The sequence below is a fragment of the Capricornis sumatraensis genome, chromosome 19, assembly GCF_032405125.1.
Source record: "Capricornis sumatraensis isolate serow.1 chromosome 19, serow.2, whole genome shotgun sequence".
NCBI classification, from domain to species: Eukaryota; Metazoa; Chordata; class Mammalia; order Artiodactyla; family Bovidae; genus Capricornis; species Capricornis sumatraensis.
Window position 1 is genome coordinate 40401139 of NC_091087.1, and position 26963 is coordinate 40428101.

The 26963-nt window shown below is 59.0% G+C and overlaps 1 protein-coding gene across 1 annotated transcript in view; it reads left to right on the top strand.

Moving 5' to 3' along the window:
• Window positions 1-1747: 1747 nt before the first annotated feature.
• The window catches only part of CSPG4 (chondroitin sulfate proteoglycan 4), a 34595-nt gene continuing 9379 nt past the window's right edge, over window positions 1748-26963 (top strand). Inside the window, exons 1-3 of the mRNA XM_068991547.1 lie at window positions 1748-1835; window positions 20728-20891; window positions 22587-26114. Coding sequence (XP_068847648.1) covers window positions 1748-1835; window positions 20728-20891; window positions 22587-26114 — 3780 coding nt within the window. The remainder of the gene's footprint in view (window positions 1836-20727; window positions 20892-22586; window positions 26115-26963) is intronic.

The window sequence follows — 26963 nt, forward strand, 5'->3', positions numbered from 1 at the left end:
CATTTGCTGAGCACCTGCTGTATACCCCAGGCTAGGCACTTGAGGTACGTTAAAGCCTTTAATCCTCACAAAGCCAATTTTACAAAGAAGGAAACCACAGAGAAGTGAAGTGATTTGCTCAAGTTGGACAGCTAAGCAGGAGAGCTTGGATTTGAACCCAGAGCCCCAGTTACCACTGTGCTGTGGGCTTGGGGCCAAAGACCTGGCTCTACCTCCTAGCAGCTGTGTTTCAGTTAAAGTGTTTATCGCTCAGCTGTGTTCAACTCTTTGTGACCCCATGGACTGTACCCCACCAGGCTCCTCTAGCCATGGTATTCTTCAGGCAAGAATACTGGAGTGGGTTGCCATGCCCTTCTATAGGGAATCCTCCCAACCCAGGAATGAAAACTGGGTCTGAGCCACCAGGGAAGCTGTGTAGACTTGCTCAAGTCCCTTAACCTCCCTCAGCCTCAGTTTCTTCATTTGCAGAATGGGGCACAATTTTGTTGCAAACTTTGAAGGGCCGTACACACATGGTAGGACTGTCACTGGGCAAGGGGAGGGGTTGAGGACAGAGTGAGTGGTGGAATGGGGTTGGGGTGGGCTAAAGCAGGCAAGGGTAACAGTTTCTGATGGAGGAAGAGAGGGGAGACACTCCAGGGGTTCTCTTCCACCCATTTGCTGGACAAAGAAACCGAGGCCAGGCGATGCCAATGCTGGGATTAGACAGAGGGCAAGCAGAGCCTCTTGATGCCAGAAGCTCTACAGTAACATTGCACTTTCTCCTGTTTGGGACAAGGCTGAGATTGTTGCCTGGGAGGGAGCCAAGAGGAGCAGGGCCCAAGCCTGAAACTGTTAGGTAGGTGCTAAATCCAGGGCCAGATTTCCAGGAGGCAGCCCCAGAGGAAGTTGAAACACCAGATTCAGGAGCCCTTGGGTTCTGGTCCCATAAGACCAGGTATCTACTATCCATCTGGGGGCCTCTCGAGAACCACTTCCAGCTCTGAGCCAGTCTCCTCCTCCATGAAATGAGGGCAGGAGTGGTTGACAGCCACTTGGCAGGGTCCATTTGAGGCAAATGATCCCACGGAGTTGAGAATCCCTCCTGCCTTGTGGGAGAATCTAAAACATCTCTCCTTTACAGACTCAGTCAATGAGGCAGAAAAGGTCAAAGAGGCAATGCCAGTGGGCGCAGAGCTGTACGGAACCTCAGGCTGGTGCTTCTATGGCCAAATGGCATTCTGAAGACCCCTCAGAGGCAAAGCAGCCCCAGAGCAGTCCGTGCAGTGGAGAGCGTCTGTCCTTCCTTCCGGGCCTGGCGTGAGGACGCCCCCCACCCACAGTCCTTGCAAGAGCAGAGGGCAGAGAAGCGAGGGGACCAGCCCAGCTCACATCTCCTCCCAGAGGAGTTCTCCCGGGAGCCCTTGAGTCGGAGCCCCGGGGAATCTGGGCTCCTCTGGGATTTCGTTCTGAATCTTTAAGTTGGAGCCTGGGTCTGACCGAGCTGTAAGGATCCTCTCACCCTCGACGGGGAGGAGAACCTGCACGGGCCCTTTAAGACGGCTGCGGGTGGGGGCGCCGCCGGGAGAGCCCCGGCCTGAAACTGGAGCGCGGGTCGGCGCCTGCCCCGCCCCGGCGTTAAGTAGGCGGCGGGACGCCCGGGAGCCCCAGCCCGCGCCAGTTCTCTCAACTCGAAGACTCTGGCGTCCAAGCTCCAGGCTCCGGACTCCGCTCCTCGCAAGTTCCCGCTGCCCAGCCCGCCGCCGCGATGCGCTGGGGTCCCCGGGTCCCGCTTCCAGCCCTCGACCTGGCCCTGGCTCTGACCTTCGCTGTGTTGGTGGGACCAGCATCCACAGGTGAGTGAGGGGCCGGAGACCCCGACCCAGACTGGCGGAGTGGTGAAGCGTTTCTTAGGCAGAGAAAAGGGACAGGAGGACCCAGGAGTGGCCCCCAGACGGGGAAACGAGGGGGCCACACTTCTGCCATACCCGGCTGGGGTCTCTGGCAGCACCACCCCCCACCCAGGGAAGGCAGGATCCCCAGCGACACCTCTCCATCTGGGGGCCAAGTGGACTCTGGTTATCTGAGGTTGGCCCCTGGGTCGCTTGCCTAGGGCGTGGCTCTGTGCAGGCCTGTCCTCTAGACCCAGAGGGGACGCCCCGGTGCCTCCTGGGCTCCCCGTGTCCAGCAGGCTCTCTGTGACCGAGTCAGTGCCCAAAGGACACCTGGTGACAGGGCGACCCCACCTCCAACACCCAGGCCAGGAACAGGGAGCGCTGCAAGGTGGGCGGCAGGGAGGAAGCCACCCTCCCCACCCTGTGTGGGGCCCCGAATGCACCCCAGCTGCCACCTCCTCCAGCATCCTTGGGTCTCCTCCAGCTGCGCCCCACTCTGCTCCTGCTCCCCTTTGCCGGGTGCATTCTCTGTCTTCACCACCACTCCCTCCTCCCCTCCCTGTCTTCTCTCTCCTCACTGAGAAAGCCTAGCTGGTGACAGACAAGACCACCCACTCTTCAGCCTCCTAGAGGCAGGGCTGGCGCCCCTCAGACAGCCCTGGGCGACCCCCTGCACACCTCTCTGTCCCAGCCATTGGTGCTTGACTCCAGCAGAAATGGAATGCCATCTGAGAGGTGCTAGGACTTATCCAGTGTCTATTCCAATGCCAGAAATCCCACCATTATGGCATTCTTCCCTTAGTGAAGGCATGGTCTAGTTATGCCTTAAGAACTGTGGCCTCAGGGCCCATTAGTCATTAATACCCATGTATGTATGAATCAGTGCTTCAGCCTACATCTTTCGGGACCATTCCCAAGAACAACTTTGAGCCCAAGAAGGGCCTGAGTCTCCCTTCCAAGGACCTAGGCCACACCCCTCTCCCCATCAGATGGGAAAGCCGGTTCAAATGGATAGTAATCACATGGTACCCAAAAGGGAAATGAGTCAGGGGAGAGCCCCCCACTGGAGTGAGTCAGAGCTGATCCCCAGGCTCCCTGTTCCCATCCCCAAGGACCCCATCCTTCAAGGTCTCAGGGGGTGGGTGATAGGCTGAGCCTCTAGAGAGATGGGAAAGGGGCATCTGAGCTGCTAGAGAGATGGGTACACACCCAGCCCCCAGCCTCTAGCCAAAGGAGCAACTCCAGGACCCACCTCCTTGGGCTTCAACTGAGAGCCGTTCCCAAATACCATCCCAGCATCAGCAACGTGCAGACATCGTGCTGGGCAGTCGGAAGTGCACAGAAATACAGACTGGACTTGGACTCATTCAGAAGGCAGAAAAGCAAATTAAAACTCAAACAGCAACTCCTACCGTGTCTGCAAAGATCCACACGAGGAGTGTGGTGAAAAGAAATTCAGAGGCAAACTAAGGCAGGACAGAGGGTGATCCTTGAGCTAAACCTTGGAGGATGGGAAGGGGGTCAGTGAGCTCAGGCTCTGAGATGGGTGTGAGCGGAGATAAGGAGGCCAGTAGCCTGGATGGAAGGCATGTATATTTTGAGCACAAGCCAGTAAGAGCCACTGGGGTGGGGCACAGAAACCTGAAATGGCAAAATGCAGCTCGCAGCCTAAGCCTTGCTGGCAGTAGGGAGCCAGTGCAGGCTTTAGAGAGGAGAGCAGCCAGTGGGGCTAAAAACATCCAGCAACCCCTTCCTTTAGGAGGGATTTGGAAGTGGTGAGGGGGTGGGTGAGCTAGTACCCTGGCCTCCTCCCAGTCTGAGCTCCCCTCCAGCAGCCCACCTCTGTCCCCAGGCCTGGCTTAGCTCCCTGTCCTGGTCTCTGCAATAGGGGCAGCCCCTACCCGCGGAATGTATCACTCCCACCCATCTTGGACACCAGAAGCCTACCCCAAAAGCCTCTGAGTCTCAGGTACCAGAGTGAGGCACACTGGGATGCTTTCCCCACACTCGTCAACATTCCAGAGCATCCAGGTCATGGGGCCTGAGAGTCAAGCACCTTTGGAGACCACCTGGGCCAACCTTCCAATTGTACACACAGGGAAACTGAGGGCCCAGGGAGGAAGCAAAGTGATCTAACCCGCAGAGAAGCCCAGCTGCCCAGGAGGAACCCCCCAGTCACACTTTGTGGGAGCTCCCCACCTGCGTAGTCAGCTAGGCTTGCGCCCCTATGCCGGTGTGCATGGTAGGTGTGGTGTCCATTCCCTTCTAAGCCCTGTGGGAGTCCCGGCAGAGCCACAAGCATCGGGGAGACTGAGTTGGAGCTGATGTGGTTCCAGTAGGGGGGTATAGCACAAGCAAAACTGGGAGGTCCGAGTGGCTCCAGAGCATACGGGGCTAGCGGCTCTGCACCTCTTGCCTGCCTCCCATAGCTGACTTTGAAAGGCAGAAGAGGAGGGGCACAAGTGGGACTCAGGAGGGAGTGCCAGGTGGAGAGGGTTCCTGTGTCATCTGGGTGGGGGCCCTGAACTGATGGGGGTGTCTTAGAGAGCAGGACTAGGGTGGGGGCAGGGGAGCATCAGAAGCACGGAACTGAGCCAGGGTAGACTGTTGCCTCTAAGGTTGGTCTGGGGGGATGGTCCCCCCAGATCTCTGACTGGAGACAGAGACAGCCTCTGAGTCGTGTGTGTGTGTGTGTGTGTATGTGTGTGTGTGTGTCTGTGTGTGTATACACTGGGGCTCCAGCGCTCTAGAGCGGAGCAGGGGCCAGTGCCCTCAGCCCAGCCCACCCGGACTCTGAAAGTGCTGTTCCAAAACCAAGTATAACTGAGCCCCCCTTCCCAACATTCACCCTCCTGCCTGCCCAGCCAAGACAAGAAGAGCCTTTCAGTGCTGCCCGCCTGGGGGGCCCAAGGAGGGGGCTGCGCCAGGTGGGCCAGGCCGCCAACGAAGGGCGGGAGGGGAGTAGGGTGTGCAGAGCGCTCAGAGGAAGTGTATAGGGAACTGGGCGTGCTGCCCAGGAGGGGGCGGGTGGGGGCGGGGGAACTGGAAACAGCCCTGACACACACTGGCGTACACAGCTGTGGGCCTGCGCAACTGTGTACAAAACCAGCTCCCAGACCTGGGCTGGGTGGAGCCTTCAGGGAAAGAGGTGAGGACAGGATGGGGGGCAGGGGGTGCTGAGCTGCACTGGGGCTCCTATTCAGTGCCAGGAGCAAGTAAACAAGGGGGCCTTTGGGTCTGGGGCCTGAGTCTCCTCCCTTCCAGGTCCCTCAGCATTTTCACTACCTCTCCCTGATTCCTGCCCCATCCAGCTGCCCTTTTGCTTCTAACATGCCCTGACCCAGCGTGTGCCCTGTACTATAGAGCCTTTAAGAGTGAAGACTCCTTCTCCAGGGACCTCCCTGGTGGTCCAGTGGTTAAGAGTCTGCACTTGCAATGAAAAAGGCACAGGTTTGATCCCTGGTTGGGGAACTAAGATCCCACATGCTTTGAGATGAGACCAAGAAAATATAATAATAAAAGACTCCTCCAGGTACAGGTTTAGGGTGTGTTTCAAAAGAACTGTAGTACCATTATTACTGAATATATGTGAGTAATTTTTGAATGAACTGAATTCATATGAGCAATTTTGAACTTGAATTCTCCCTAGGGTAGGGCTTCGTGGCTTTTTCTGCTTCTCAGAAGGGTCCATAACTCCAAACAGGGTCCATAACTCCAGAGAAAGCCCCGGACTGGGCACTGGCCATGTTGTCCTGCAGCCTTATGGCAGCTCTGCAAGTCAGAAAAATTCCCATTTTACAGATATGGAAACAGACTCTGAGAACCTCAGGAACTAGCCTCCGGCCACTTTTTGGGCACACGGGCTATGGTGTTCTCACTCACCCCAACAACAGCTCAGGCCAGGTGGGCAGCCCCCCACCAGGGGAGAGAGACAGGTCTTTAGGAGAAAGACAGTCCCCTAAGGACCCCAGATCTCTGTGTCCGTCTCCGCAGACCCCTCCAACAACTGCCCCTCACCTTTCTAAACCCTCCCCGCTTCCTCACGGCACAAGCAGATCCTCTTCAAGAATGCCTACCACCCCACCCCTGACAGCTAGGATGGCCTCAGATGCAGGGGAGTGCCCTGGGGCTGCCGTCACAGGGGCTTGGTGGCATGGCTCACCCATGTTCTGGACAGCTTTTCTCCTGTTGACCATTCCTTCTTCCCACTCAGCTCCTGCCCACACCCCTGCCGCTCCCAGCCTGCCAAAGAGCCAGCTCTGCCAGTGCCAATGGGTATCAGCCAGGCGTCCCACCACTGCTCAGGCTAAACTGTTTCAGTGTGTGTCTCTCATGGTTTAAGTGTCCTGGTGGTCAGTGAGGTGGCTTCCCTTCCCAGACCTCACTGCAGGGACTCCCCAGCCCAAACCAGCTCCCCCAGGATATTCGTAGGGAAATCAGGACCCAGAGGGGCCTGCTATTTTCTCAGAGTCAGACAGCAAGTCCTTAGCAGGATGGGTGGTAGGCCTCTTGGCTCCTTGTCCTTGTATCCTGGTTTGGATGTGGCCTCCCCCATATGGCCAGCAGCTTCCAGAGGGCAGACCTCCCCTCTGCTTTTCTCTGAGGTCGCCCCAATCTTGCGGAGCCCAGGACAGGGCCCACAAGGGGCATAGAGATCACTGAGCCAACCAAGGATTTTCAGACTGTGTCCGAGGTGCTCCAGGACTTTACATTCCCATATCTGGGAATACAGGATGCTTGTGCCACCCTGATTCATGCATAGCAGTCCCATGAACATGTGTTTATAGATGGAGGTTTTGTGTAAGATACAGTTTTGATAAAGCGTTCTGTGGCTTTGTAAAAAAGGCTTGCTGCTGCTGCTAAGTCACGTCAGTCGTGTCCAACTCTGTGCGAACCCATAGACGGCAGCCCACCGGGCTCCCCCATCCCTGGGATTCTCCAGGCAAGAACACTGGAGTGGGTTGCCATTTCCTTCTCCAATGCATGAAAGGAAAAAGTGAAAGCGAAGTCGCTCAGTCGTGTCCGACTCTTAGCGACCCCATGGACTGCAGCCTACCAGGCTCCTCCGCCCATGGGATTTTCCAGGGAAGCGTACTGGAGTGGGGTGCCATTTGCCTTCTCCGTAAAAACTAATTAATTGCTTTGAGTTAAAACATTCTGAGAGCAGGGGAGAGCCAGGTCAGATACAAGAGAGGACTTCCTGGCTTACAAAGAATCCAAATCAAGATTACAGCACCCGCTGTGGTGCCACCTGCCTGCAGGACCCAGAGCTGTGGCTGGGCCCTCTCTCTCCCCAGCAGATCAGCTGGGATCCACGTTCAAGGATCACGCTGTGTCCCAACGTCTGGCTGGTGCACTAGACCGTCAGATAACAATCCGTAATCCCTGGGACCCTTCCACCGCTGCCCACGCTGTTGCCTACAGCTAGTCTCTCCTTTTCTCTCCATCCTTCAGGGTTCAGCTCCAGCACCACCCCCTGCTTGGGCTGCCGTTTCTAGCCACTGATTATTGCGGGCTGCAGCCTGGTCCACCGCCCTGCTGGGGCCCTACCCTCCATCTCTGCAGGGTTACAGGCCTTTCTCCCCCTACTCTTACCTGGACCCTGCCCTTGTTCTGTGACCTCCATCAATGTGACACCTAGTAGGTATGTGTGCACGTGTGTGTGTGCATGCTTGCACACACGTGCACACACACACACACAGAGTGCTTTCAACAGCCTGGCTAAGGAGCTTGTTAGGAGTGTCCAGCCCCCAAGCAAGCAGCCTGGGAGAAGCCCCCAGCTCAGGATACAGTCCCCAGCTCCACCACCCAGCCAGGGCCCCTAGCCTGGGCCATCCTGCTCTCTGGGAAGATCGAGGGGGCGGAGAGAAGGAGACCAACTTCCGTTCCCACCTAAGAGCAGCCCCTCCTCCCCATATTTCAAGAGGGGGCAGCTATAAATATCAGTGGGCCCAGGATGTTGATTCCCATGACTCCAGCCCCTCCCTGCCCCTCCCCTGTGTACAGCGACTGGGGCCGGCGCAGCTCTCCTACAGCTGGAGGTCAGCCAGGCCAGCCTCAGGCCCAGACACACACACACACACACACACACACACACACACACACACACACACACACACACACACGCTTCTCACCATCGTGAGGGAAGGAACGAATCACCCTTTTCGGGTGTCTTGGGGCAGCTCAGAGTAAGCTTCTTCCCTCCCGCCCACCCCGCATCCTGACTCAGGCCCCGCCTCTCCCTCCTGAGTCCTCACCTCTGCAGGGCTGGGGGAGGCAGGAGGCCAGGCTCACCTGGTCAAGAACACGGTAGAAGACAGCTCAGAATTCAGTTCCCACCCAGCCACTCGATGCAAGAGACCAGGCCTTTCTGAGCCTCAGTTTTCTCCTCTCTAAAATAGGATAAATAATTCCTACCTCCTGTGTGTTTAGGATTTGTCTGGAGTAAATACTCAGTAGGTGCCTGCTCCTGACGTTGCTAATATTCCGTTATTACCATCTTCTTCTGGAGGGGGGCAGGCCCATCATGGGAGCAAGGTGGGAGTGCAGGGTTCCTGCTTAGGAATCTTTGAGAAAGTTTCCAAAGCAGGGGACTGGATGAGGTGGCCCTAAAAGACAGTCTGTCTGGAGCAAAGTGACGTGGAAAATGGAGCTGTCAAGCCAGCCTCTGCCTGCCAGCCAGCCCAGGACCCGTCAAAAGGAACAGGGGGGTGAGGGGAAGGCTACATTTGATTGACTCACTGGGCTGAGGTCCACACACCTGTCCTGTGTGAGGAGAAGCAGAATAGCCCCTCCGAGCCCCACCCCAAAGCCTAACGGCCCCTTGGATAGAGACAATTGAGCCAAGATGCAGCACAACCAATCTGGTGAATGAGTGACCAAATGACTCCTGTCCCAGGAGTAGATGGATGGGGATGGAGAGAAGGAGCGGGCAGCAAGACCTTTATAGGGTGGGGAGCCTGGAAGCCTGTCTTCTCCCTGCTCTCTGCCCACCCTTCTCGGGCTCCTGTGATGGTAGGGGCTGGAGGCCAGGGCCCCATGATGTGAGATGGTTCCCCTGGAGCTCCTGTGGGGTTATTACTGCCACTCAGCAAGCAGCAGTGGCTGCATCTGTATCAAGAGGATCTCGTATGGAAAACTGAGGATTCTCTCTGCCCTGCCTGGGCTGCTTGGACCCACAAGAGGTATAGGTGATGCCTGAGTCTGTGGATGTGTGAGATCAGAGTTGGTAGAGATGAGGGAGGGTCTCAGGAAATGGCTGCAGACGGGGGTGAGCAGCCTAGGGGAGTGCCAACTGGACAGACTCTCTGGGTAAAGAGCCTTGGCCCCCGCAAGCCATGATCCCAGTGTGGGGGCATCCTCTGCCTTCATCCCCTGAACAGACTGTTGGGCAAAGACTGGCCAGCTCCCTGGTGGTACGTTAATAGAGTCCAGGGTCCTGTCCCCAGCTCAGGTTCCACCTCTGAGCATCTGGCCCTTATGCTTCCAGACGCTCATCTGGAGCCCAGCTTGAACCCTTCCAAGGAGAAGGTACTCGAACAGAGGCCTGCCCCTCCAACTGTTGACAGCCCTGGGATAGGAGAGATGTTGCAGGGACTTGAGCCAAATGTGTAATGTCAGCCCTTGGGATACGTGGCCCTGCTGTGTGGCCTTGAGCAGACCTCTGTCCTTCTGGGTCTCTGGGTCAGATGTCCATTCTCCAAGGTCAGCTCTAAAATTCTGAGCTCGAGCCTCTTCGGAGCAGGAGAAAGATCTCTGCTTCTTTCCAGAGAGAGCCAGCTGCTTGTCTGGGTCCACACAGCAAGGCAGGCTGGGCTTAGAACAGGACTGAGAGGTGGCCCAGGCTGCCAGAGCTCCCTGGCATGGAGAAACCGTTTTTCTAAGTTGGCACAGAGCCCTGGGGTTCTCCTGGGATGAGAGCAATGGCTCCTCTCCACCCCCGCTTCCCATCTTCCAGCCCCCTGGCCCTAGCCCCACCCCACCAAAAATAAACCCAGACCACCCCATCCTGTACCAGCTAGACCCACCCAGCCCCTCCAGAGCCAGTTGACTCATTGCTCAGAGCTGCTCCTTTTTTAACTGTCTGAGTCACCGGTTGTGGCTATAACTCCATGACACATGACCGGGACTATAGACACCCCTACCCCCCAACGGCCCAACCAAGGCAGGGGCCTGAATAGAAGCCGGCGGCAGGTGTGAGCCCGGGCCACCGCCTCAGCTTGGAACCCCTCCAGGCCCAGGGAGCTCCCCACCCAGCACGTCAGAACCCAGACCTGTCCCCAGCAGTCCTGGAACAACCCCACCCCCCTGTTCAGGACAGCCCTTCAGAGACCTTGGCAACAAAGCCCTTCAACATCAGCTCTGCCCCCACAGCTTTGCTTTGCCTCCAAAGAGACCCCGGGGCCTCTCAGCCGTGCACTGCCAGGCACACTGCAGCCTTGGACGTGGTGGGAGCAGGCAGAGGCCTGGCCTTCTGGGGTACAGGCCACAGAGATGCCTGATTCCTGCCCTTCCTCACCTGGATCCGACATGCACTGACCAGTCTGCGCAGAGCACCATGAAGACTTTCTGTGGTACAGAACCCCCACTTCAGCTCTTCCCCTGCTCCCCTCTCTCTCCCCTCTGTTCACCATGTCAGCTGGGCCGCAGCTCGGCCCCGCACCCCCGCCTCTCCCCATGTCTCCCCAAGGCTGTCTCTCCATCTCTCTCCCCACCGCTGCTGGCCCTCTCTGGCTGCCCCATCTCTCTGGCTGCCCCATCTCTCTGGCCCTGGCCTGTTCTTCCATCACCCAGTCGCAATGGCAGATGGCACCCGCACTCTCCGCAGGCCCTTCTCCACCTCCTAGACTCCTAGACATCACACACCCTCACCTCCAGCCATTCCCACCATGGACTCTGGGCCCCAGGGACCCATTCTGCGAGAAAATTTCCATCCTCATCACCCAAGCCCCCTCCTTCCCGCCCCAGAGCGCAGGCTGCATCCTGTCCCAGGGAGCGTTAGGATCCCTCAGACAGTTTGCTTGGAGGCTGAGAAAGGGGGGCAGGGGGCCTGGGAATGGCTCCACCCCCAGCCCCTGCCTGCGCACGGGCCTGCACAGCCTCAAACCCCATCCATCTCCTGTCTGTGGCTGTGGCCTCCAGCTATAAATAGGGGCTCAGAGTCTATTTTCTTTCAAAACAAGCACCAGACTGTCACCACAGGCCCAGAAAAGCACTCCCCGGCTGGGGCAGTGCCTCGCTGCGCCAGCCATTGTGTCCCACCCCTCCCCACCCTGCCCCAACCTGCAGGCACTGGGGCCCCGGAGGGCAGAGGGGGACTGGAAGCAAGCCTGGAGGTAAGACAAGTTGGAGGGGCAGAGCTGGGGCAAGCCTCTCAGGTGCAACCCCTCCCAGCTGGGTCAGCCAGGGAGCACGGCCCCCTCCTGCCGTGCCAGGCCTTCCCCTCCATTTCTCGCCACCTCCCATCACCAGTCTTGTCCCTGAGACTCACAGTGTTAACAGAGAGAGGTGACAGTCACACAACTCCTCAAGCTGTGGTGGAGTCTCTTTGCACCCCAAATGTGGGAGAAGGAGCCAAGGGCTGGGGAAGGGTGGGGAGCCTGTCTTTCCTGAAGGAGCACGAGGGCATTTCACAGCCAAAAGGGAAAGGAGAGCTTGCTGGGCAGAAGGCCCAGCCTGAGCAAAGGCCGGAGTGCAGACCTGTCAGGTGTGGAGGGAAAACAGCCGAGGTCTGGTGAGCCTGGTACCTTTGGGTGTTTGAAGGAGTGAACAGGAGAGCCTGGCAGGGTGGGAACAGGGTCACCCAGCATCTTCAATGCCACACCAGAGGACTGGGGGCTCGGTGGGAGGCACTGGGGAGCCATAGAAGGCATCCAGGCGAGCGAGGATGATGGAGCGACTCAGTTTAGGCTAACTGTGGCTGCGATTAACAAAGGGAGGCAGGAAATTCATTAAGCCAGGCGAGGGATGGTGACCATCTGTCTTGCAGAATGGCACAGGGAGGCAGGATGGGAGACACATTTGAAGGACTGTGAAGGGGCTGAATGGATGGGAAGTTCATTCAAGGTCAGGAGGAGGGAGAGGGTCAGAGTGACTTTTGGATTTCTGCCCAGCAGTGGGTGCCTATGGGCCCTTCACTGGGTGGTGAGCAAGTTGGAGGATAGATGATGCTGCGTCTGGCTTGAACAAGTGGCCTTGGGTTTGGGGGGCTCCCCATGGGTGTTCCTGGTGTAAATGTCCAGAGGGCATTGGCAGGCAGGCCCAGAGCCCTGGACACTTGGTGCTGGGGACACAGATAGGTGTACCAGAGCAAAGAGGCAGTGCCTGAACCCCGGGGAGAAGTAGGGGGCTGGAGAGAGGGGGCCAGGGATGGGGCACAGCTCAGTGGGTGCTGACAGGCTGGAGGGGTCTACAGAGCTGGCAGGTGAGAGTGCTAGGCTAGGAACTATTCCAAGAGGAGTCAGGCCTGCCCAGCGGTGGGGCAGGGGGTGTCAGTCTGGGGATCTTGGTGGATCCTGGTTAGCACAGAGGCCCCCAGCCAGGGCACTGAGGTTTCCTGGTCCACCCTCTGAGGCCACACACTCCTGTGGGCACAACACCAACGCCAGAGACTTGCTTCTCGGCCTGTCTGCTGTCAGACAGCAGTGCTGATGGGAAAGCCATGCTGCGGGCACGTCCCATCGTTGTCCCTGCATCCCCTTGGGTGCCAATGTTTCCCTGCTGGTGCATGTGTGTGAGCCTCCAGGATGGCAGATGAGCTGACCTGCGGATATAGGGGCTGGGTCCTGCCCTCCAGAGCCTCCAGTCTAGCCAGGCCTGTGGCCACTCAGGCCGGAGGCGGCCGTGCTCTGCCTGCTGTAGTGATCACACCTCTCCAGCAGCCACTTTCTGCTGGCCTGGGCTGGCCAGAGGCCAAGGGTGTGTGTATAGGTTGGTGGGTGATCCCTGATCCAAGCCTCTGCTTTCCCCAGTCTCCTGGATGTGGGACTTTGGTCTGTGGGGTCACCCCACCCCTCTATCTTATATTTCAGGTGGGGGAACTGAGGCACAGATGGTGGTGGCTTCTCTGAGGCACCCAGCCTGTTGAACACAATCTGAGCCAAATGGGGCCAGGCCTCTGTCCAAACCCACAGTCACTGCTTCCAGTATCCCCATCCCAGCTTGCACACTCACTGTCTCCAAGCTCTGCCTGCCAGGCTGGGGGAAGCCCTGAGACATCTCTCCGGCAGCCCTGCCCTCAGCGGTTTCTCAGCCCAGAACGATGGGGAGACTTGGAGATGAGCAACAGGCGTCTGGGCTCTGGCTTCTGGCCACAACAGGGGCTGGCCCGCCAGAGAGCCCCATCTCACCCTGGGCAGAGCCCACACCCCTGCCTCTCCACCCTCTTCTCTGACCTCCAAGACCCCAGTGGGCATGAGTAGCACTTATCACTTGTTTCTGGAACGTGCCGCCTTCAGCCAGCCTTGAAGAAGGTCCTTCCCTGGTCCGGCCGGCCCCAAGCCAGCCACACTGGGAAAGGCCGGCTGCCAAACCACCCATGGCAAGCAGATACTCCCCCGCCCCGCTCACTCCCTCCCACCTCCACCCCCAACCCTGAGAGAGGGAGCCCCCAAGGACAGGAAGGGAAGGAAAAAATTGTGTCTTGCCCAGGCAGGGGACCAGCTCTCACACCCTCCTCCCACTGGGGCCAGAAGCAGATGCTCCACTTCCGATTCACAGACAGTAACTAACCCCACTCCCCTCCGTGCTTCCATGTGCACACACCCCTCCCTGAATCCGCAGCACCCAGCTCTGGAACCACATGCGTGGGGGCTTGAATCCCAGCCTGGCCGCAGCCCATCTTGACACCCTAACACAGACGACTGCCGTCGAGCCTCAGTTTCCTCACCTGTAAAATGGGAGCAACCTCACAAGGACCCTGATGGGGGCTGGGGGCTGCAAGCCCGATGCCAGGCAAGGGTCCTTCCCTATCTTTCTTCTCAGCCCGGGCCCACTGAGATGAGGATCCCACCTTGCTTCTGTGGCCAAGAAAGCCAGAGGGAAGGGGATGTGGAAAAGGGCATGGAAATCCACCCAGCCGCGCTAGAACGAGGCAAATTACAAGGCAAGGAAAAGCCACTGGGAATTGCTCCGCACTGCGGCCGCCCCACCCCAGGGAGCAGCAGAGTCTCCACAAAGACTTCATTGAGGGCCCTGCTTCCTCCCCACCCCAGCCCTCCAGCCTGGGTGGGTGCTGGGCTGCTGCTTCCAGCAAAACCTCTCATTTTCCCTCCCACTTCCTCTGTGCCCCACGTGGCCCCAGGGATGGAACACGTGACTGGGTGCCCAGGGCACCAGCCCTGCCCCTGTTGGTGCCTGTGGACCAAGCTCGGCATCTCCCACCCCCACCCATCCCTCTTCAGGGTGCTCACCTTCCACAGGGGGTCTGTGAATTGGAAATGCTCCCCAGCGTATGCCGCTCAGCACAGGTGGCCTCCGGATGCTTGATTAGATGATAGCCAAGGCCAGTGACCAGGGTCAGAGATCAGCCAATAGCTAAGGAAACTGTTGTCCTGCTTTGGCCTTTTGGGCCTTGCAAGGAGCCAGAAAGGCAACTGAAGAGATTAAGTACCCCAAGAGGGAGTCTCAGAGCTCAAGAGTTCTTGGAGTGAGGAAGGGCGGGGTCGTCTTGACCCCAGTGAGGTCTCTGTTGTGTTGAGATGGGGAGGTGGGCAGGAGGACCCAGCATTCCTGCACTCTGTGGAGACAGCTATTGTCTCCCAAGAAGAAGGCTGCTTTTTCAGCTCCCATGAAAGTGAAAGTGAAAGTTGCTCCATTGTGCCTGACTCTTTGCCACCCCATAGACTGCAGCCCACCAGGCTCCTCTGTCCATGGGATTCTCGAGGCAAGATTACTGGGAGCAGATAGCCATTCCCTTCTCCAGGGGATCTTCCCAACCCAGGGACCGCACCCAGGCCTCCCGCATTCCAGGTGGATTCTTTACCATGAGCCACGAGGGAAGCCACGTGGAAGTTGACTCCCATAAGCTATTGTTCCTACAGCCATGGCTTGCGGGGCAGGAGAGGCGTGGGTGGTTCGCGGGCCACTGGGGTGGCTCTGGTCACTCTCTGGTCTGGAATCAGGGCAGCAGAGCCAGTGCCGTGAGCGCTGTGGGTCTGCAGGTGTGTGAGCATCTTCTAGGCGCCAGCCCCGGCAGGTGCTAAGCCACCTAGCCTTGGCTTTATGACCCCAGTGTCATCACCATGGGCAGGTTACACTGTCCTTTTGGTCTGACCTGAAGTCATCGCTCTAACCTTCCCCCTTGTTATCTTCAGTGGAAACAGCCTCGGTGGAAGGTCATAGCTCGGTCTGGGAGGGCTGAGGCTTGGGGGGCTGTGGGATGTGATGAGGGAAGGTCAGGCACCTGAGTAGATGCGGTGCAGCTTCTCCCTCACCTGGGGGCCCTGGGAGCAGGTGTAGCCAGGGAGTTATGGTCCAGTATCCAGAGCCAGACTGGGCCCACGGCGCCGAATCCTCACCTGCCCACACGCCTGCCCTCAACCCGCCGTGATGCGTGGCGCTGACCTGCACTCAGGCACACTCATGCCCACATGCAGCCCACTGAGGTCGTTCGGGGGTCTGCTGTGCTTTGTGGGGTCGAGTTCTCATCCCCACACGTTCGCTTTCCCAGCTCCGAAATGGTAGGGGGCGATGGCGGGAACATCAGCTTCGCTGGCAATCCTGGGGGCGGAAACTCTGGTTCTGAATCAGAGGGAACTTTCCACCCAACCCGGGCCTCCGCAGAGGTTCCCTGGCTTGGGAACAGTGCTGGTAAAGAAAAAATGAGCCCCTTGGAGGCGCGAGAGGAGGGGATGAGGCATGAGGTCCAGGGAGCCTGGGTGATGGGGCAGAGCACCCGGCCCATCCCTGCTCGCACACAGGGCCGCATTCAGCCCGCAGGTGGGCCACACACACACCCCAACGAGGGGAGACAGAGAGCCCTTTAGCCCTGCCTTGGCGCTCTCTGCAGCCCCTCGGATTCCCTCAGAGGGACTCTCCCAGCCTCACCGCTGCCTACCCAGGATCTGGTTAGAAATAGGATCTGTCATCCCTGGGGCCAAACCCTGAGAGGCCCTGGAGGAGAAGCCCAGCTTCACCCCAGAGTGGGACCCCTCCTCCCCCAGCTGGCTGGCGGGTCTCCCTGCTCCTGTCCCACATCCTGCCTGCTCTCTCTTGGTTTTTCTTCCTCCATCTCCTACCTCAGGCCTCCGTCTGGATTCCTGAATTCAGTCTTTGCGGAGGAGAGGGGGTCTTTATTTTTTAAGCTCACTTTTAATACCTTTCTCAGGCTTTCTGTGTCTCTCGACTTAGTTCCCCTTTTCCATTCCCATCGCTACGTTATTATTTTGGTGAATGAATGATGAGTGAGTGAATGTATGGGTTCCCACTTTTCTCCCCGCCCACCTCTCACCTCCTGCTCCATCTCAGCGCCACTAGCTAAACCTCGCCCACATCCCCTGGTCCAGGTCCCCCGCCGCTCACCCTTGACTGCAGGGCCAGGCATTCCCCACCGGCCATCCTGCCCAGCAGCTCTGGGCTCCCGAACTTTCTCCCTTATAAAGTCAGGCGGCAGCAGACACCCAGGAATGCTGCTGCTGCCCATGACGCATGCCAGCTGCAGAGCTGCCTGGCTGCCCCCAGGCGACCAGGAATGTGATGGAAGCGGGGCATGCAGAAATTGATTGCCCGGGGTGGGTGGGGTGGGGTGCCTGGCAGGCAGGGCTCTGACAGGCGGCAAGGCCCGGAGCTACAGGCTTTCAGCTTCTGTCAAATTGCTTCTCCTCTGAAGCCTCAGTTGTCTGTCTGGTAAGTGGAAGCCAAGTGCCTTCCTCCAGGCAAGGGCCACAGAGAGCCTTGATATTGTACAACCATCACCAAGGGATGGGGGTCCCAGGGCTGGGCGGGGGAGCAGGTCTGGCTCTCTGGACTGTCCTAGGGCAAGGGTGGTGCCCCGAGTTACAGCCGGGATGGGAAGGGGAAGAGGGGGCTGAAGACCAAGAGAAGGAGAGAAGTAGATGAGCAGAGGCAGAGACAGGGGAGTCGTGGGACAGAGGGAGAGACAAACTTGGCCGGCCCCAGGGGTTCCGAGGACCTGGAAGGAGCTGGGTCTGCAGCAGCCCCAGGACTGGAAAGGCACCTTTGCTTGAGCCCCTGGCCCTGGCCTGGAGGGTGGTTGGGGAGCCTGAGAGAGACTGAGAGGCCAAAATCCTGCTGCCAAGTAGAGGGCTGAACGCCACGATGCAAGTAAGCCTCATGTTTGGGGTCCCCCAAGGACAGGGACCCGGTCCTCACTCAAACATCCTAGGAGTGGCCCAGGGAGCCAGGAGATGCCAGCATAACCCATGCTCTGCCAGGGGGTGGCTTGTTGGGGGACCTGGGCCTAGGCTTCATCTCCGTGTGTAAGGAGGGGGTGCGGCGGGGATGGAGACAGACTCCTTCTGTGCCCCCAGCCCTCGTCTCAGGAAGAAGGATGGAGGCACCCGCCCTGAACCCAGACAGCAGCGCCCTGTTCGTGGGCAGGAAGGGCGGGGAGCTGTGGGATTCTCCACCTTCAGCAAACCTCTTGGGCGGATGGGTGCCGGGCGAGAGGGGTGGCAGCCCTCCAGGAATACACTGCCCCTTTCATGGAACCCAGAGCAGGAAGGCGGGCAGGCACCGAGGGGCAAGACAGGCCTGGGCACAATCATTGCTCTGTCCTGGCAGCTCCCGGCCCACACGCGCACACATGCACAAACACACAGCCTTACGCAAACCCAAAACACACTCCCAGCAGCCACCCACACACTCACACACACAGGCGAGTACACATCTGCGCAGCCCAGGACACCCGCCTGGTGTGCCTTCTTCCAGGCAGAGAAACTCATACCTGGGGCACTCGTCCTGCCTCTCCTGCTTGTCCCTTAGGCCCTCTGAGGCATCCTGATCCCCCCATGCCAAAAGCTTGGAGCTGCCCAAGCAGCCCACACCATTGACCTTCTGCACACTCACCTTTGAGAGCAGACCTCAGGCCAGAAAGGGACTTCCAGGACTAATCCCTACAGACAGGAGTGGGAGAGAGTGGGGAGGGGTGCCCATTTTACAGAATGGTGATGCTGAGGCCTGAATTGGGCCCCTCCTGGCCCAGAGGAGAGCCCACATAGCTGCTGCATGCCTGAACTGGTGTTTTGATGAATCATGGGTCTTCTTGACCCAGGAGAGTCAAGGCCAGGCCTCCAGGCTGTAATGAGGCCTCCTCTCTCCCCCGCGCTGCCCTAGCATCCCTATCAGGCTGCCGAGCCTGGTGTGGCCCCTGCTGCTTTCCTCTCTACTCCTCTGTCTTCAGCATTTCCAGAACCTGTACATCCCCGCCAGCCTCTTAGCCTTGCTTCCCTCTGAGATTGCCCATTTCCCTCCCTCTCCGCTCCTCTACATAACCCTCACCTCCCCCAGGAAGCCCTCCAGGATTGATTCCTAGCTCATGCCGTCTTTATCCTGCCTGCCTTCTCCATTTGAAGGCCCTCTCCAACTGTTCCCCCGGTCTGCCGCCCAGGACAGGGACTCTTGGTTCTTACCACTGCCACCCATCAGAGACAGAGAGGCGGCAGAAGACCAGGGGATGGGGGGAGTGGCACTATCAGAGTTTCCAAAACCCCAGCCAGCAAGGCCTCAGAGGCCTCTGTTGGGGTGAGGGGGCTTCCCGGCCTGTGTGCTCCCGGCTGCACAAGGCAGCCTGTGTGAGCCCTTCCCGCGTGGCCCCACAGGAAACAGCAGGGCCCAGCCCCTCAATGGGCCCATTCAGACCCCAGCTCTCTCTGGAAAGCACCTCTGCTTCCTGTCGCCCTCCCACTCTGGCCTGGAGAACCAGACCAAACAGGCTGGTACTCCCCCATGCCAGGAGGGCGCTGCAGGCAGGTGGTTCAACGGTTAGAGCCAGCCAGCTGCTTCAGTTCCTGCCTGGTCCCCAGCTGGACCACGCCCTGGCAGGTTGACATCCACCTTTAGTGAAAGGGAGTGTGAGTGAGGGCCTGTGCTCACTCACACACAGTTGGAAAGCAAAGGGACCCCCAGCCAGTGCACGTTAGCCAGTGAGGGTTTAACAACAGGCACTTCGGAAGACAGGGAGCCCTGATCGGTGTGTTTTGCCTCTTTCCATGGTATAAATAAGCTCACTGGGCAGCATCACCTGGCTTACAACATTCCTGAGAATGTAACGGTCATCTCTTGCCAGCCATTCTGAGCTTTGCTGTGATGGTGGCTCCATCCTACGGGGGGCCACCTGCCTCTGCCCCTTGCGCTGCGGCTGCCCCCAGCTTAGCGTGCTGCATTCTGTTCCTCAGAATCCGTGACCTTGCCGATAAAACACCCCTGTGGGTGCCTGCCAGCTGCCAGTTCCCTGGTCTGTCCCTCGTGGACACCGAGATGTGCTGGGCCCACCGGGCTGTGTCCACCTAGATGGCTTTGCACTTTTGCTTTGATTTTTTTTTTAGCTTTCTAGAGAAGGCTCTGGTGTGGCCAGCAAGTGCTGGCAAGAGGGGATAAGTAGAAGGGATTTCAGCTCAGCCTGAAGGGGAGAACTTCATCTTTCTTGGGCATCCCTCCATCTCTGCAGGCTGTGTTGACTACCCTTAGGGCACACAAGTCTGGGACTCCTCCAGTGGCTGATGCAGCTTCCTCAGGTGCATGTTAGCTGGCTCAGACCCCCTCCCCCCCGGGGAACAACGCGTAGAAGGCTGGTTTCAGATCATCCCTAATGAGGCCAACAGCCTTGACTGACTCACAGAGGATTTAAGAGAAGATCAAGGAGGATGAATCATCTTTTTAACCCCCTCCTGTCTCCCCTTACCCCACCCCAGCCCTGGACATCAAGGAGGCAGAGTCAGTATTATATTTGGCACTAGTCTCCATGAAAGGAATGGACCAGAAATTGTGGCAGCAGGCTAGAGGCCAAGGGAAGCTCATTTGGAGAAATTTCCTGGAGGGGGTGACAACTTAAAAAGAGGAGGTGTCCCAGTGTAGGGCCTACACAGTGACCCTGGGAAACCCCAAATATGACTTCCTGTCTTGGGAGGCCCATCATACTGTCAGCCCCTCCTAGGCCTTGCCTTCAGTCTGAGACCCAGGCTTGGAGAACTCAGCTGAACCCTGGCTTCCGGGCCGCGGTGGAAATAATGGGGCCGGATCTGACAGCTCACCAGGAACCATTAATAGCTTAGCAGCAGGAAGCAATACAGGGTGATGGAGGAAGCTTTGGCCCCTCTTGGGTCTGGCATCACACATGCTCTCCATCTGGGCTCAGAGCCTTTGCTCTTCGGTGGACTCACCGCCACCAGGGCTCAGCCGTGGCCAGCCAATCCAGGAGCAAAACCAGATGGGCACCTCGGAGAAAGAATCTGAGCAGGCATCAGTCTGGGTAGCAGTGGTTCTCCTAGAGTTTCATCCCTGGGGTTTGTGGCCATTGGGCCACTTGATTAGGCCAGGGATGGTTTCCCTTTGAGCCAGGAAGGAGCCAGACCCAGGATGGGGATTCCTCTAGGGCCCAGGGGAAGAGAGCCGGAGCTGGCAGAAGCCTCTGGCCCCAGAAACCCCCAAGGAGGAGACCTCGATGCTTGGGATTGCCGGGTCTGACCTCCTTCAGAGCCAGGGTCCGGGCTGGACATGAGGCAAGGCCATGCCTTCTGGCGCCGGGACCAGCTGAGGCCACAAGGGGCACCGTGGAGAACCAAGGCGGAGCCCCGGCCTGAAGCGCCCTCCCTACCGCCCGGCCGTCCGCCCTGAGGCTCCTTTCCTCCTCCAAGCACAGGGCCACACTTCACCGCAGCTCTCTCCTGTCACACAGCCTCTTTCTTCGGAGAGAACCACTTGGAGGTGCCTGTAGCCACGGCTCTGACCAACATACACCTACAGCTGGAGTTTTCCACGGCACAGCCCGAGGCCCTGCTTCTCCTGGCCGCAGGCCCGGCCGACTACCTGCTCCTGCAGCTCTACTCCGGACGCCTGCAGGTCAGTGATGTCGCCCTGCTGGACTCCTTCTCTAGCTTCCAGTGCACACCGCCACCCGCCAGCTGTGACCTTGAGCGTGTCACTTTCACTGCCCCCCGCCGCCCCGCTCTGAGATGGACAGTCGTGTGAGCCCCCTCAGGAACCGGCTCTGCCCGTTTGCTCTCCAGCCACGCTTCTCACCACGACCCCTCGCCTGTCCTCGGTGTTCTGAGCACCCCGCCTACTCTCCATTCTCTGCCATCCTGTGGCCTCTTGCTCTTGCCAGGCCTTTGCTCAGTACTCTGCCTGATGCAAGCTTCATTCATTCCCTGCACGAAGTCACAGCATGGGCACCCCTTCCTCACCTGGGTGGATTCCCCTCTCCTGGGTCCCAGCACCCTTGTGCATGCCTCTGGCAAAGCCCTGGCCACCCTCTATCCCCACTGTGACAGTATCACCACTGTCTGTTGGTGATGGAACAACCAAGAATGCTACTGCTATTGTTCAGACACTAAGTCATGTCCAGCTTTTTTGTGAGCCCATGGATTGTAGCCTGCCAGGTTCCTCTGTCCATGGGGTTCTCCAGGCAAGAATACTGGAACAGGTAGCCATTTCCTTCTCCAGGGGATCTTCCTGACCCAGGGGTTGAACCCATGTCTCCTGCATTAGCAGGAGGATTCTTTACCACTGAGCCACCTGGGAAGCCCCACAGCTTCCTTAATTTTATTTCATCGTTCAAGTCACCACAAGTTTTATTTGCAAAGAGTCTTCTGGCTGTCTCTAGAGGCTTTCCCCTAACCATGAAGAGTTTGAGGACTTGAGGTCTTAGTCTATCTTTGGGGGAGCCATCTGTTTCCACACTCCAGTGGGGAGAGGACTCTGGTCCCCTCTGTCCATCTGATGCTGCCATTGCTTCTCACTGCCACAAGGTGTCACTGTTGAACATGGCCTGGTACAACCTGGCACTGATGTTCTTTCTTCCTGCCAGGTATATTGATGCCCCACTCCTAGAAAGGCGCTCCATACACGGACTCCTAAGGCCATAAGTTCGTAGGGCTCTGCTCTTTCAGTTTCCATACTCTGCCACCACCCATTCTACCATCTGGCTGTGGGAGCCCCGCACCAGAGCCAGTTCTGTGTCAATGTCCTAGAGACAGAACCTTCTCTCCCCAAGGACCATCCCTCTTGGACAGGTGAAAACACAGAGCATCTGGTTGGGTGCCCCATCCCTGAACAATGAGCCTAGCTGCCTCAGTGACTCCAAGGTGTTTTGCTCTACTTGGGAGACACAGCAAGGGATTCTCAGGTGTCCATTATTCCAGCGGAGGAATCCTCTGTATTCCAAGGTGGTTTTTCTGGCACCTCTCACCTAAGGAAAGAGGGGAGACACCTCTCACCTAAGGAAAGAGGGGAGACATACAAGAATTTAGGCTGAATCTCTAGGAAAGCATCTTGCCATGTGACAGGTCTGCGTGGGCAGGGACCACATCTGATTCACATCAGGGTCCCCTGAGCCAATCCAGGCCTGGTTCAGAAATCACTTTGGGGAGGGTTTGGGGGATGAGTAAAGAGCTGGCAGGAAAGAGAGGGGAGTGGCCTGAGAAGCACTTGTCCTAGGCCCTCAGCTCGGGGGACCCCAAGTGTGGGGAGCCAGTTACGCTTTTACCGCAGAAGTGCTGGTTGCAATCGGCTTCCTTTCCCACCGTGTCTCCTCAGGTCCGACTTCTCCTGGGCCAGGAGGAGGTGAGGGTGCAGACCCCGGCAGAAACGCTGCTGAGCGACTCTGTCCCGCACATCGCGGAGCTGACCGTGTCAGACGGCTGGGCCTTGCTGTCAGTCGACGGGCTCCTGAATGCCTCAGCCCCAGTCCAGGGCGCTCCCCTGGAGGTCCCCTATGGGCTCTTCCTGGGGGGCACGGGGAGTCTTGACCTGCCCTACCTGACGAGAGCCAGCCGACCCCTGCGGGGTTGCGTCTACACAGCCACCCTCAATGGCCGCAGCCTCCTTCGGCCACTGACGGCGGATGTGCCTGAGGGCTGTGCCGAGGAGTTCTCTGCTGGTGACGACGTGGCCATGGGCTTCTCTGGGCCCTACTCGCTGGCTGCCTTCCCTGCCTGGGGCACTCGGGACGAAGGCACCCTGGAGTTTACACTCACCACACGGAGCCAGAAGGCGCCCCTGGCCTTCCAGGCTGGGGGCCGGCAGGGGGACTTCATCTACGTGGACATATTTGAGGGCCACCTGCGGGCCGTGGTGGAGAAGGGCCAGGGCACTGTGCTGCTCCACAACAGCATGCCTGTGGCCGACGGGCAGCCCCACGAGGTCAGCGTCCATGTGGATGCTCACCAGCTGGAAATCTCTGTGGACCAGTACCCCACACGGACTTCCAACCGTGGGGTCCTCAGCTACCTGGAGCCACGAGGCAATCTCCTCCTTGGGGGGCTGGATGCTGAGGCCTCTCGCCACCTCCAGGAGCACCGCCTGGGCCTGGCTGTCAACGTCTCCCTCCTGGGCTGCATGGAGGATCTCAGTGTCAACAGTCAGAGGCAGGGGCTCCGGGAAGCCTGGCTGACCCGCAACATGGCAGCCGGCTGCAGGCTGGAGGAAGATGAGTACGAGGAGGACGCCTACGGCCCATACGAAGCTTTCTCCACCCTGGCGCCCGAGGTGTGGTCGGCCATGGAGCTGCCCGAGCCCTGCGTGCCAGAACCAGGGCTGCCTCCGGTCTTTGCCAATTTCACCCAGCTGCTGACCGTCAGCCCGCTGGTGGTGGCTGAGGGTGGTACAGCCTGGCTGGAGTGGCGGCACGTGCAGCCCACACTGGACCTGAACGAGGCTGAGCTGCGCAAGTCCCAGGTACTGTTCAGCGTGAGCCGCGGGGCCCGCCACGGCGAGCTGGAGCTCGACATTCCGGGCGCCCAGGCACGGAAGATGTTCACCCTTCTGGACGTGGTGAACCGCAAGGCCCGCTTCGTCCATGATGGCTCTGAGGACCCCTCCGACCAGCTGGTCCTTGAGGTGTCAGTGACGACTCGGGGGGCCGTGCCTTCCTGCCTTCGCAGGGGCCAAACGTACATCCTGCCCATTCAGGTGAACCCTGTCAATGACCCACCTCGCGTCATCTTCCCGCACGGCAGCCTCATGGTGATCCTGGAGCACACTCAGAAGCCCCTGGGGCCAGAGGTCTTCCAGGCCTACGACCCAGACTCCGTCTGTGAGGGCCTCACCTTCCAGCTCCTCGGTGCCCCTGCCGGCCTACCCGTGGAGCGCCGAGACCAGCCCGGGGAGCCAGCAACCGAGTTTTCCTGCCGGGAGCTGGAGGCAGGCAGCCTAGTCTACATCCATCGCGGCGGGCCCGCCCCAGACCTGACATTCCGGGTCAGCGATGGGCTGCAAGCCAGCCCCCCAGTCACGCTGAAGGTGGTGGCCGTCAGGCCAGCCATTCAAGTCCTCCACAACACGGGGCTGCGCCTGGCCCAGGGCTCCGCTGCACCTATCTTGCCCGCTAACCTGTCGGTGGAGACCAATGCCGTGGGGCAGGATGTGAGCGTGCTGTTCCGAGTCACCGGGGCCCTGCAGTCGGGGGAGCTGCAGAAGCAGGGGGCAGGCGGGGCAGAGGGCACCGAGTGGCGATCTACACGGGCCTTCCACCAGCGGGACGTGGAGCAGGGCCGCATAAGGTACCTGAGCACTGACCCGCAGCACCACGCCGAGGACACAGTGGAGAGCGTGGCCCTAGAGGTGCAGGTGGGCCAGGAGGCCCTGAGCAATCTGACCTTCCCAGTGACGGTCCAGAGAGCCACAGTGCGGCTGCTGCGACTGGAGCCGCTGCACACCCAGAACACCCAGCAAGAGGCCCTCACCACAGCCCACCTGGAGGCCACCCTGGAGGAGGCAGGCCCAAGCCCCACCACTTTCCACTATGAGGTGGTCCAGGCCCCCAGGAAGGGCAATCTTCAACTTCAGGGCACGCGGCTGTCAGATGGCCAGAGCTTCACCCAGGACGACCTGCGGGCCGGCCGGGTGACTTACGGGGCCACAGCTCGTGCCTCAGAGGCAGTCGAGGACGCCTTCCGTTTCCGCGTCACAGCCCCACCGCACTTCTCCCCGCTGTACACCTTCCCCATCCACATTGGCGGTGACCCGGATGCCCCCGTCCTCACCAATGTCCTCCTCTCGGTGCCCGAGGGCGGGGAGGGCATCCTCTCTGCTGACCACCTCTTCGTCAAGAGTCTCAACAGCGCCAGCTACCTCTACGAGGTCATGGAGCGACCCCGCCATGGCAGGTTGGTGTGGCGAGATGCACAGGACGAGGCCACCGTGGTAACCTCCTTCACCAATGAGGACCTGCTGCAAGGCCGGCTGGTCTACCAGCACGACAACTCCGAGACCACGGAAGATGACATCCCCTTTGTGGCTACCCGCCAGGGCGAGGGCAGCAGTGACATGGCCTGGGAGGAGGTACGGGGTGTCTTCCGCGTGGCCATCCAGCCCGTGAACGATCACGCTCCTGTGCAGACCATCAGCCGCGTCTTCCACGTGGCTCGTGGCGGGCAGCGGCTGCTGACCACAGACGATGTGGCCTTCAGCGACGCCGACTCTGGCTTTGCAGATGCTCAGCTGGTGCTGACCCGCAAGGACCTCCTCTTCGGCAGTATCGTGGCTGTGGACGAGCCCTCTCGGCCCATATACCGCTTCACCCAGGAGGATCTCAGGAACCGGCGGGTCCTGTTTGTGCACTCAGGGGCTGACCGCGGCTGGATCCAGCTGCAGGTGTCCGACGGGCAGCACCAGGCCACCGCGCTGCTCGAAGTACAGGCCTCGGAGCCCTACCTCCGCGTGGCCAATGGCTCCGGCCTGGTGGTCCCTCAAGGAGGCCAGGGCACCATTGACACAGACGTGCTCCCCCTGGACACCAATCTAGATATCCGCAGTGGAGAGGAGGTCCACTACCAGGTCACAGCCAGTCCACGCTGGGGGCAGCTGCTCCGGGCCAGCCAGCCAGTCACCAGCTTCACCCAGCAGGACCTGCTGGAGAAGGCCATTCTCTACAACCACAACGGCAGCCTCAGTCCCCGTGATACCCTGGCCTTTTCTGTGGAGGCAGGGCCTGTGCACACGGAAGCCACCCTGCAAGTGGCCATTGCCGTCGAGGGGCCAGTGGCCCCCCTGCACCTGGTCCAGCACAAGAAGATCTATGTCTTCCAGGGAGAGGCAGCTGAGATCAGAAGGGACCTGCTGGAGGTAAAGGGCTGGGGGCCTGAGCAGGGGTCTGGGCCAGGTAAATGGGGCCCCTAACCCGAGCAGTCATGCCAGGCATGCTTGCTTGGATGGTTTGGGGTGTGACCAGGTGTGTGTATGTGCCTTGGGTGTGCGCCTGTGCATCTGTATGTTGTGTGCCTGAGGGTTTCTGGGCAGTGTTTTGTATGCACGGCTGCCTGTGGGTTGCATATTCCTCCACATGTCACATGCACACATGTACACGCTGTGGCCGACATGCAGATTCCTGGGCTCTACCCAGACCACAGTCCCTGATTTGGAGCCTGAGAATATGCACTCTAATAGGAGTGGGCTGTCTGAAGGGTTTTGATGGGTGCGTGCGGACTTTGAGGATTACAGGCCTTAGAGGCAGGTTTGGCTCCCCCCCACACCCACCCCGTCAGCCAGATCCTGCATCCTCAGTTCTTTTCCTGGACCTCAGACCAGGCCTTGAGGGCTGCTGACCACCCAGGAACCTCACTGAGCAACCACAGGCCATCCGGTAGGTCCACTGCCTTGCTGTGTGATCTCACACCAGTCACTTGCCCTCTCTGGGCTTATTCTTCTACTGAGAGTAAGCTGCTAGCTTCTGAGCCTCTTGTGGTTGTTGAAGCTGTTGAGACTTCGGGGCAGATGGTGACTAAACACGTCTGGTGGCTGGAAGTCTTTGCCCAGGAGAAGGCAGCTTTGAAGAGCTAGGTTTTGAAGAGTCTGGGGTTTAACACCAGAGAGCAGGGGAACAGTCTTCCAGGCAGAAGGACAGAATAAGACATGTGAGCTTGGGGTGGTGTGTAGCCTGTTATGGCTGGGTCATCAGATGAGGGAGCACCTTCC